The sequence below is a fragment of the Delphinapterus leucas genome, chromosome 7 (genome assembly GCF_059928025.1).
Source record: "Delphinapterus leucas isolate spDelLeu-1000000601 "Yukka" chromosome 7, BTC_Dleu_Yukka2, whole genome shotgun sequence".
Taxonomy (NCBI): Eukaryota; Metazoa; Chordata; class Mammalia; order Artiodactyla; family Monodontidae; genus Delphinapterus; species Delphinapterus leucas.
In genome coordinates this window covers 27,167,344-27,179,719 of record NC_143135.1, presented here as the reverse complement: position 1 = coordinate 27,179,719, position 12,376 = coordinate 27,167,344, and the positions used below count along the sequence as shown (strand labels likewise).

At 34.7% G+C, this 12,376-nt stretch overlaps 1 protein-coding gene across 1 annotated transcript in view; it reads right to left on the bottom strand.

Annotated features, from left to right (window-relative positions):
* The window catches only part of LOC111179752 (doublecortin domain-containing protein 1), a 224,465-nt gene that overhangs the window by 69,864 nt on the left and 142,225 nt on the right, over positions 1–12,376 (bottom strand). The window contains exon 10 of the mRNA XM_089915854.1: positions 6,421–6,544. Within this exon, the coding sequence (XP_089771980.1) occupies positions 6,421–6,544 (124 nt within the window). The remainder of the gene's footprint in view (positions 1–6,420; positions 6,545–12,376) is intronic.

Here is a 12,376-nt window from a genome sequence, read left to right as displayed (position 1 = left end):
CTGCAGACGGTAGTATTTATTTAGATATGTATCTATTATTATGAATGGAGAAACATGGGGTCACTTTCCCTTACTATTGTTACTGAGAAGAAATACCAAAGGTTATGACAAACATTGTATATTTTCATTTGAAACTTTCCTATAAGGGTATAAGGGTTTTACTTAATATGAGAGGTGGTGGAGGAGTGGAGTTGTATAATTCTTCAAGAAGTAAGTTCAAGACGCACCTGTAATTCTTCCACAACAAAAATATTAAGCAATTCAGAGCAAATCAACATTTGTACTAGTTTTAGACAAACTATCATGTAGCAAGGGTTGAATTGGCGGAGGAGAAAGAGAAGAACAGTCTTCTCATTAAAAAATGACTGTCGCAGGCTTCCCTGATGGTGCAGTGGTTAAGAATCTGCCCGCCAATGCCGGGGACACGGGTTCGAGACCTGGTCTGGGAAGATCCCACATGCCGTGGAGTAACTAGGCCCGTGCACCACAACTACTGAGCCTGTGCTCTAGAGCCTGCAAGCCACAGCTACTGAAGCCCGCACACCTAGAGCCCGTGCTCCGCAACGGAGCCACAGCAATGAGAAGCCCTCGCACCACAATGAAGAGTAGTCCCTGCTCGCTGCAACTAGAGAAAGCCCAAGCGCAGCAACAAAGACCCAACTCAGCCAAAAATAAATAAATAAATTTATTTTTAAAAAAAAAAATGACTGTCACATTGACATCTTGGTGTAAAATAGCTAATATTTCCCCTTTTTCTTTCTTTCGGAACCACGGAAGGGAAATTCTCCGTTGAGCTTAGTCTGTGAGAAGTCAGTCTGAGTTCATAGAGTCAAGATGCAGTACTAAGATTGTTTTTCAATATCCTAAACATGCCATAACTCTGATGAATTTATCTGAAATGTGCTCTCTTAGCCCCTAGTTATTTTTAGATCCTTTCACTTACTAAACTTGTCTCATAACAGGTGGTAACCACTGCAGACAGTGGCTTTAACACCACCGCAGCACTCCTGACTTCAGATGGCTTCCTTTGCGTTCCAGTTAGAGGAATGAAGGCCAAGAGTCTTCTCCATGACATCACAGAAACTCAATCCAAAGAGATGAAAAATTATCATGGGTTTCAAAACTTTCCAAATGTATGAGCTATCACTGACAGTTCTTTCAAGCTACCTCAAATCTTGTTCTAACGTTTAAGGCACTTTTACATTGTCTTTCATAGAAATAGAGAAATATGGTGTCAGGATAATGAAGGACCACAAAAACATGGATTAAACTGCCTGGAGTGCTGTTTCCTTTCCTTCCATTTTCTCCATTGGAATCCTAATGTTCCCATTCATTTCATTTTGGTTTTCTACGTGTTCACACTATGCCATGGCACAGCTGCATGGTCAGCAGACCTTTGATGAGCTGTGGTGCTCCCTCACATTGATAATTCTGCTTTTTCTTTTTCATCTCTCTCTCACAACCAGAGGCAGCTTGTGCTTCTTTTGGGAGTCCAGCTCTTAACCAGTGACCTAAATTTCTTAGTCAAATTGGCCCTCCCTTATCTATTTATTATTAATAAATTAATAGATTCTTCAATTTTTTCTTTCGGGCCTTTCTACATCTCCTTTTCCTCCCTTTATACTGACAGCTAGCTATCATCATCTCTTAACAGATTAATAAAATATGTACTTTTAACATGCTTTGTTTAACATGGGCCCCTCCAAATAGATATATTTTACTTCAGTAATTTAGAGAGATTAAAATCACTATCCAGTGGCTCATTCTAAAATGTTAAGTCTCTTTAGATTTACTTTTTGCAATGATTTCATCCTCGAATATGAAAATCCATTGCATTTTACCATTAAATGTTAAGAAGTACAACTTCTCAATTTATGACTTTTCCCATAAGGGTGAGAACCTGAGTTTCTAGAAATTATTCCAGTGAAGTTAGTCACAGAATTAACCAAAATAATTCATTCATCTTGTGGTTTTAGGAGGTTTTAACATATTTTAAAAATACTGATGTACCAAGATACATGAAATCTTATTTGCTCATAAAGCATAACATCAATTGCCTTTTAGAATGAATAATATTTAACAAGGAGAAAAAGGTGAAATCAGCTACCACCACTGAGAGAGGTAAATAGTTTGGTATTAATGTACTCTGAGTCACCACTCAAAAAATTCTCATTATACATATTTCCTGAAATCTTCCCTTGGTCATCATTCTCTTTTGAAAAGTTCTAGTCAAGGAATTAGCAGAAGATTTTGAATCTCACTCAGGATAGTGTTTCTTAGATTCAATAGTTTGACTTAATTTTCAAGCCCATTCAGACAATCAGCCTAGCTAACTTTCCTCATGCTAACTCTCTGGCTGAATAAACTGGCTCAGCAAACAGCCTTGAAATGGGACACCAAACTTTTTCTGTGACTTCTTCTTTCCCTCCCTTCTTTGTCCTTTATTCACAGAGTCTGCCTTTGTCCTTTTCTGGTTCCTTCCTTTTTGACACACAGCCTATACTTCTTAAACTGTAAGCTCCATGAAGGTAGGGACCATGTCTGTCTCCATTTTTGCTTTGTCTGCATTGCCTAAATATATAATAAATAGTGGTTAGATAAGTAATAAAGTTGGTAGATTAAATCTGGAATAAAATTAACATATATGCTTATAGTGATCAAAGGGTTCTGAATCCCACAATATGAATATCACATTTCCTAATTACAGACTATTTATATGTAAAGTCTTTCCAATAAAAAGTCAATTGTGCTTAATTACACATAGATAAAATCATCTTTTTGCTTAAAAAGTCAATTATGTGGAAGTGGGGCTGGAAGAAAATACGGTTCCTTCACATAAGATGAATCCAGACTTGAAGTCAAGTAGAGTGCATTGAATTGGAATGAGAACTATCTCTGTTCTCTGCTTGGTAAGTGTTTTCTTCTCTTCCTCAAACATTTCAAGAAATAAGAGGATCCTTAGGCTGAGTCATTTTGAAATACATGGTCCATTTTCCTCACTTTAGTTTATTTAGTGCCTTAGTCCTTTCTGTTTAGTTTACAGGTCAAAGCCAGGGTTTTGTTGGAGTACAGTGACTTCTTAACCATTTCACTAAAAGCTACTGTTCTGTTTGAATGGCTAGAGAACTGTGGGGAAATCCATTTTCATTCCTAAGATCATTTAGTTGGCAAATTCTAAACTATTAGCAAAAATGTTATTGTTTTAAAAGGTAAATGTTAAAAGGAATATGGTTAAGTTAGGTTTCCTAATATAATTACCATTCATCATTTAAGTCAATTAATTAGTTAACTGAATTACTTTACCTGTATACTGAGGTTGAAAAAAATGTAAGCACAATATCTGTGAAGTCTACAATAATTATACATTGTTCTCTTTCCGTGTATAAGAAAGTACACTTCCTTATGAGGCATCCCTGTCCACCTCCAGGCGGGTGGGAAAGTTAATATTCCAATTGGAAGTGTCCCCATTTCTGCCAATTTGGAAAAGCCTTTTTGTCTAGTTTTTAGCTCTGTACTTTTGGATACATATTGAATCAAATTAAATGTTCAAACTTCTTACCAGAATTGTTATTTCTTTTCAAGGATATACCCTTCCTTTCCCCTGCCTCAATGTGGTTTCTGGGCATAGATGAAAGTTCAATAAACCATATACCACTGGGAAAAAGGGTTCATGGTCTATATGTGGTACTTGTCCTTGACCCTCAAAGATCTCTAAGGATGTGCTCTTCTCCTCTTTGGATCCTGGGCAACCTGCTGATACCTGTTCACCTCCAGCTGAGAAGTAAGTTATCCTTTCTTCTCTCTAGGTTTTAGCCTTCCTAAACCTCTGAAGAAAAGCCTACAATTAGCACAACTCACAGTTTTTTTTCTTGGCCTATGCTGGGCCTATTTGTCTCTGTGCCACCCCTCCACCCCTGGCTCTATGTTGGCTCTCACTATGCTGCAAACCCTGAGTCTTAGGCATATAATTCATCTAGCCACTGGCTCAGGCTACCCAAACCACAGCCTCTGGTATTTCGAAGATCTCACTTCTCTCTCTAAATAAAAAAGCCTCAGATTTCTAGACTGTTGCTTCACTACAGTCTAAATATTAGGGCATATTTGAGGCTCTAAACAATGAATTCTTGGTTTCAGCTGGAATGACTCCATCTGTCCTTCCCCTAAAGTGATGAGACTCATTGATTCAATCACTGAGGACACAAAGAGAATTGTGATTTAAGGGGAAAGAAAAAACTTGATTGAGACCAGAAAATTTGACAAAACAACTAAAAAACTCAGGATAAAAAAAATATATATATATATATTTTTTTCCAGACGTGCAGACTCAGCGGCCATGGCTCACGGGCCCAGCCACTCCGCGGCATGTGAGATCTTCCCAGACCGGGGCATGAACCTGTGTCCCCTGCATCAGCAGGCAGACTCTCAACCACTGCACCACCAGGGAAGCCCAGGATAAAATATTTTTTAAAAATCTTTTGGAACAGATCACTGACCTAGCAATAAAGCAAGACATACTAGAGACCCAGAGAGGTAAACAGAGTGCTGAAGCTGGATCTTTATCTTGAGGGAATTTTCCAAACCCAGCAAACTTCTGTTTCCATGGTCTTGAGGGGAAGGGTGCAGGAGACAAACTTCAGGGCCCAGCCAAGGTGGGAATTCTAACAGGAGACCCTCTCCTCTCATAAAACAAGAACCACAAAAGGATAAATCTCATTGAAAAGGCAAGCCAGAGACAATAACTCTCAGTGGTTGCAAGTAAAATAGACCAACTCAAACATTTTCTCTGTGTGGAAGAAAAAATAATCTTCATTGAGAATTCATACCATGGGCTGACCTCACTTGCAGTTTAAAGCATATTAGATAAAGATGAAGAGAAAATTAATAATCTGAAAGAAATGTCTCAAAATATGATCCAAAAATACATCATAAAGAGGCAAGGAAATGGAAAATATAAAAGAGAGGTTAAGAGACATGAAGGTCAAAATGAGAAGGTCTAGCATACACCTAATCAGAGTTTTCTATAAAGAACAGAGGGGATAAGAGAGATAATACTTGAAGAGATAATGGGTGATAATTTTTCAGAAATGATGCAAGGTATTAATCCACAGATTCAAGAACCTCGAGCAGGAAAAATAAAAAAACTGAAGAGACCCAAAGAAAAGAGAAGATTTTAAAAGCAGTCAGGGAGAAAAGACAGATTACCTTCAAAAGAAGAATATTCAGAATTATAGCTGACTCCTCAAAAACAGTAAAGTCAGTAAAGTCAGTGATGTTATCTTCAGTTTGCTAAGTGAAAATACCCTATGTGAATGAGGGCAAAATAAAAGACTAAGTTCACTTAGTAAAAGTAAAATTAAAAATAAATTTTTAAGTAATCTAAGATAAGTAAAAACTGTTTGCTACCAAAAACTAAAAGAAGGGTATACTAGGCAAAAGGAAAGTAACCCCAGCTGGAAGGAATGAGATATAACAAGGACTTAAAAGAAGAAAGAGTAAAAATTAGGAGTAAATCTAAATTAATATTAACCACATACAACAATGTTAATATCTTGTGGAAATTTTTTTAAGATAAGAATAAAATAGATGACAATAATAGTGTAAAAGTTACAAATCAGATAACTGATGTTAAAGCATTCTAATGTTCTCAATTATTTAAGATAAGAGTAAGTATATTTGTTAACTTTAGATTTTGATCATTTACATATGCAAGCTAAAATGTTCAAAGTAATAACAAAAAAAATGGAAATAGAGGATATAATTTCTAATCTAGCAAATGGTAAAAATACAAGAAAAAAATTAACCTAAAAGAATATAAGAATGGTGAAAAATGAAACAGAGAAAAAAGCAGATAATAATCCAAATATATATGTCATTACAATAGATAGAAAAGACTAAATCCCTTGGTTTAGAAATGAAGATTGTCTGACCATTTTTAAAAATTAACTATATGCTGATTACTGGAGAGTCCCCCTAAAACAGAAGAGTATACAAATATAAAACGTAAAAGGATAGAAAGAAGATATATAAGGCAAATAACAACAACAAAAAAAGCTGATATATTTCTATTCGTATTGGATAACTGAAAATTTTACTAGAGCTAGAGAGAGTCTACATAATGATAAAAGTTTCAATTCATCAGGGTGATATAATATTTCTGAACATGTGTGTGTCTAGAACTAAATTTCAAAATATATAAAGCAAAATATGACAGGCTAGAAGAAGAAATAAATTCCATATCCATTCCATATTGGATGACTTAAATGCATCTTTCTAATTAATTGATAGAACAACAGCATCAATTGATCACTTGCACCTAACAACTGCAAATCAAAAACTTCATGGAAATTTTCACACACATTGACCACATACTGGGACTTAAAATAAGGCTCAACAACGATGTCTTATACTAAGCAGTACAACCTCATTAAGTTGGCCACTGGGAAGGACTGGCCACATGTAGGTAAGCTTATTCCAGAGAGGATTTTCAACTCTGGAATGTTTCCACTGGCCTGGCTTACCAGTCCCTTCATGTTTTATGGCCCACCTAAAACAAAATAAAAGACAAAAAGGAATTTAGCAAGGTTAAATATCACTTTAAAATATTCATTGAGTACTTCATATTAGGTAGGCAAAAACTCAGTTTGAATTAAAAACCCAAATCTGATAATTTACTGTGTACAAGAGACATAAATAAAAGTAATTTTTAATGAAAGAATACATTTTTAAAAATTGGGATAATAGACAGTGGAATTTGAGGCAGAAGGCAAAGTAGAATAACAGTCAATTTATAATAACGATGACATAAATAACAATACTAACAGAAAAAAAATCAAGCAAAACTTTTTAGACATTTAAAGAGAAACCAAGATATATATAATCCCTGTGGGAGACGTCATTACATCACCAACAGATTATGAACTACTAGGTAAATTTTTAAAAATTTTTATTGGAGTATAGTTGATTTACAATGTTGTGTTAGTTTCAGGTGTACAGCAAAGTGAATCGGTTATACATATACATATACCCACTCTTTTTTAGATTCTTTTCCCATATAGACCATTTCAGAGTATTGAATAGAGTTCCCTGTGCTATACTGTAGGTCCTTATTAGTTATTTTTTTTACATATAGTAGTGTGTATATGTCAATGTCCCAGTCTCCCAATTAATCCCCCCTTCCCCGCTTACCCCCTTGTACAGCTTATATGAAGAATCTAAAAAGCTGGTACAAATGAACTTATTTACAAAACAGAAATAGAGTCACAGATGTAGGTAACTTTTTTTAAGTAACAAGTAAGGACATAAAATACTTGACTGCTAAAACTAGTAAATGGAAGTATGACCATTTACTTATAGACATTTTAGTCTGTTAACAGAAAATGTGTCTTTCTCAATAATTCTTGAAACATTGTAATATTTCCACACACTAACAAATTAAACTTCAATACAGTTTTAAAATAAAAATTGAACAAGTTACACTTTGAGACAAATGACACAAAATTAGATATAAATGAAAGTTTAAATTTCACAATTTCAACCACAAGACAATTTTAAAAATACATTCTCTCTCCCAAAATACTATTATACCAGACAAGGGGAAAAAAATGACATGATCAGTACCTATTTAGCAAGCAATGAAAATAATAATCATGAAAACTTAAAGAATACATTTAGAATTATATTGAAAGATAAATTTATAATGTTAAATGCTTATTTATTAAGAGCTAAACAGAGAAGGGAAACTAATAAAGCATTCAACTCAATAATTTATTTTAAATATATCTCATGGAACACAGATGAAAGTAGTAAAGATTCAAATATAAATAAAGAATTAGAAAATATTTAGACTATCAGTAGAACATTTAAAGAAATGTTTTTGAAATGAAAAGTAAAATAGCAAATCTCATGCAAATAAATTTAGACTAAAAAATATACAAGCCAAATAGAAAAATCAAACAAAATATTTTGCATAGAGAAGATTAAAAGAGTATATTATGCATGTATATGTTAATAAATGCACAACTTTTGAAGAAATAATTTTTGAAAACCCTTAAAGATTTGAAATAGAAAGTATGCTCTTGCTCATATAAGTTCACAGGACATGGAACAGATCATTTTCGTACTATATAAAACATTCTAAACCATAAAGATATAGAAACTAGCTAATTCATTCCATGAATGGGAGATAAGCTTCATAATAAAGCCAGTCACTGGTGATTTAAGAAGTAAATCAACAATCTTACTTAAAATCAAAGATGTGAAATTCCTAAATCAATATTAGCCAATAAAATTTAACATTATGGAAAGAGAATAATCACTATAGCTAAGTAATAGTCATCCTAGAAATGAAATGATGGACATTTATTAATATAATAAATCACTGATTAATGAATAAGAATAGAGAAGCAGCCCATCACCCATAATTTTCTAGCACACGTGATGGTATTCTGAGCTTAAAAGTTTTCTGAGCTTGCCCAGCCTCATCAGAACCATTTGCAATATCCAACCCTCTGTACAAGGGCCCAGGTGTCCCAAAAGCTTGCTGGAAGTTCTTGGGGCCTGGATATTGTGGGGTGGTGGCAGGAGAGACTTGCTCTTTACCAACCTAGAACCTGACCTCCTGCTACCGTAGAGCTGTTCGGGCTCCGATCTAAGGCCAACACTTCTGCTTGTTGGCTAGATCCTTATCCTCTCTCATCTAGGACTTTGTTCCCACCCTGAACTATTAATTTTCCTGCCTTTCTGGTCATTCCATCTGCATAATGTCTGAAAGCTTGATATCTTAAAAAAAAAAAAAAAAAAGAACTTTCTCTATACCCCACTGTCCACCTCCAGCTGTTGCTTTATTTCTTTGTGTTCCCTTACAGCAAATTCCGTAAAAGACTCATCTCCTCTTCTTCTCCTCCCTTTTTTCTCTTAAACCAATTCCAACTAGATTTTTTAGAGATCTCAGAAACTCCAGTGAAAATGCCCCATCAGGGTTTTAACATCACTAAAGCCAAAGGTCATTTCTCAAGACATAACTGAACTAACATCAGGGTCTAACATGATCATTCCCTCCTTTTAAAAACACTTTCTTGATTTGACCTGACTTCATCTGACTTCCATGAAACTACTTTCTCCTGCTTCCCTCCCATTAGTAGCCAAAATTGTTAGTCTCCTCTTGTGTGCCATAGGGTGGGAACTATAGCCTATGAAAAATCCAGGGCCTGCCACATCAACAGAGTTTTTAGATGTCCACTGGTCTGATGCGTGTAGGGTGATTACCATAAGGTAAAGGACAGGCTATTGATGAAAAGATTCATCCTTCTGAATGAGATGCCTATGTAACTTCACCCCATCAGGGTGTCTTTAAAAGGAGCTGGTCAAGTTCAACATAACACTGTTAATAAACATTCACATACAGCAAAGGCCATTGGACTGCAGAGTTCCAGCACAGTGTGAGCTTTTATGTAAAAGCAATAGACCTCTTAATATGATGTTTTATAAATGAAAAACTGACAGACTCTTATCTATAATGGCACTAGCAGGCCCAGCTATAATGACTGCACACGTGCAAACATAAATTAGAACTTTACAGCATCATTAAGGACTTTGGAATCTTAATTCCTGAAAGTCAGCACTAGGTGGAGACAATGATTCATGCAATGCTTTCAGGCAGCCTTTTTCTTGCCCCTCTGAGAACTTATTTTTATTTAATATTTCCCATTCGTTTCTTCAGTATGAAAGAAGGTGTTCTTAGATAATCGTCATTTATAATAGAAACACTATATAAAACAAAACATCTCATGTTTTGAAAAGACTTACTTGAACACACACATATATACACACATGCTACAAGGTAGCGAAATAAGTTTCAAAGGCAAGTTTGTTTATTTAAAACAGTATCTTTATTAACCCTGCCTTTCCATTAAAGGTAAAATTCTATTTATGATATTTCATGAGTATCTACCTTCATGGACAGAAGTATGACCAAAGTTAAAATATCTTCCTGGATTTACATAAACCTAAAAGATAAAAATCTTAGGGGATCATTCCTCAGCATTTCAGTTGACAGATATCTCTTCCCTCAAAAACTAAGTCCAGAATTGATCATATCAATTTAGTCTGATTAATGGAGTCATTAATCAGAATGCTCTATTCAATTAATCTTATAAAGGAATGGGAAACAAAAACACTTTAGATAATGTTTTCAGAGTCTAGTGCCTTTGATAGAACTTCAGCATTGTGACAGGCTCTGAGACATCATGCAAGACTGTATGCACTGTGACAGAAAAGTATTATTTTGCACTCTTGGAAATCAATAGTAATATAAAAAGAAACCTAAATGTGTCCCAGTTGAAGAGAAATAGTCTTTTTTCATATTCCATCAGGACACAATTACATTGTTTCCAACAATGTAATGAACATAGCAATAAAATATGATACAATATATAATTTGGATCTGATACAGTAAATTATAAATACTATGGTAAATTCCAACTTAAATCAGCAGTCTCTAATAAACATGCATGTAAAAATGACCAGATGCACATCCTACAACTGTCAAAGAAACTCTAACTCTTTGCTTTACACCAGGACCTGTTTATTTATTTAACGGGTCATTTTTCAGTTTTTAAGTTTATCTAAGCTGCAAGATTAGACCACTTAGAATTCATCTATAATTAATTTAAAATTGCATGGCTCCTCAGAAGTAGTGAAAACACATTATTCATACAAAACAGTTATATGTTGCATACATGGATCTTGATAGAAATCAGTTTATAAGACTAACATTGGGTACCCCATCTCTGAAAAGAGAAAAGGATAGGAGAAAGAAACGGGCAGATTGCAAAAATGGTAAGAATAGTAGAATAACTACCTATTTTGATGGGATTTAATAATAGCCCGATAAATTTCCATAGATTTGAACTATTTTGAAGTTTCTAAGAGTCTAGTCCTCTAGAGAGAGAAGAAATTATTTGAAATCAGGAACTACATATACAAGCTCATCTTAAACATTGTATAAGGGTTAAAAGATTAGATACATCCATTATCAGTCTCTAGGCTTTTACTAGGATCATTGTATCAATATTTTAGGCTACATTAATCTTTCAATTTAGACAGAATATTAAAGCTAAATTTAATAGTTTAAGAAAATAATTATTTTAAGATTTAAATTTTAAATAACTTTAATAGAAAAAAGGCACTGAAGACTGCAGTGTTTTTAATTTACAAGCCAAAATTTACAAAGATCAAGTAATTTCTGCATATTAAACATTATTCTACTTTTTTCCTAGAATATCTTGTAGAAACTAATAAATACACAGGGAATTTGTTCTTCTGTTTTATATATTCCCATTTGCTCCATCTCTTCACATTATTTTGATAACTAGGAAAGTACTTAAAACAGAGAATGAATTTTAATGGCAGCTAAAGGCTAAGAGGGGAACTCAGTGATCATGTTTCCATCTTGCATAACTGGGAACTTTTAAGAATGAGAAATAGTTCCAACAATTATGCTGAAAAGAATACTTATTTCATAACAATTTCCATAATTGTATATTATATTCTATCAATTGAAAATCATCAATTAAGACTTAACACAGTTCAATTTTTTAAAACATCAATTATGAAATACAGCGGAAACCTATAGTACATTAATGGTAATTGCCAGGAGTATGTATGTATTTAGTCTAGAAAAATAAAGGGATATACAGATGGATCTAAAGTCACACCTGACATCTCTTGCCAGTTTCTTTTTTTTCAAAAAAAGTCTTTGAGGGCTTCCCTGGTGGCGCAGTGGTTGAGGTTCCGCCTGCCGATGCAGGGGACACGGGTTCGTGCCCCGGTCCGGGAAGGTCCCGCATGCCATGGAGCGGCTGGGCCCGTGAGCCATGGCCGCTGAGCCTGTGCGTCCGGAGCCTGAAAAAGTCTTTGACCTGCTCTATTTTGTTTGGTTTTTCTAGTTGGTTGAGCTTTCTGGTTATTTAGATTCTGGATACAGAGACGTAATCTATATTCAGCACTAAAAACCTATCATTATCTCCCATAGTCAGGGAGTTTTATACTTGTGTAAAAGCAAAGCTCTCTTTGCAAGTACAGTAAAATCTCGGTTTGTAAACAAAAAAACCATTTTCCCTTCAAATACTTGCTTATGGTGGGATCCGATGTGGTCTCTGAGTTCTTGAATCTGTTTAATTAATCACCTATCTGGGCCTGATAGCTTAGCTTTGGTATCTGAGGTCTTTGGGGTATCCACTACCTGAAATTTCTGTATCAATTTTTATGCAAATAAAACAAATTAATAGCTGTCTATTGAGTGCCTGCTCTCTCTCCCCTGCACTATGCTAGGCACTACAGACAATGCAAAAGAAGTTAGAGAGGGCTTTTGCCTTCA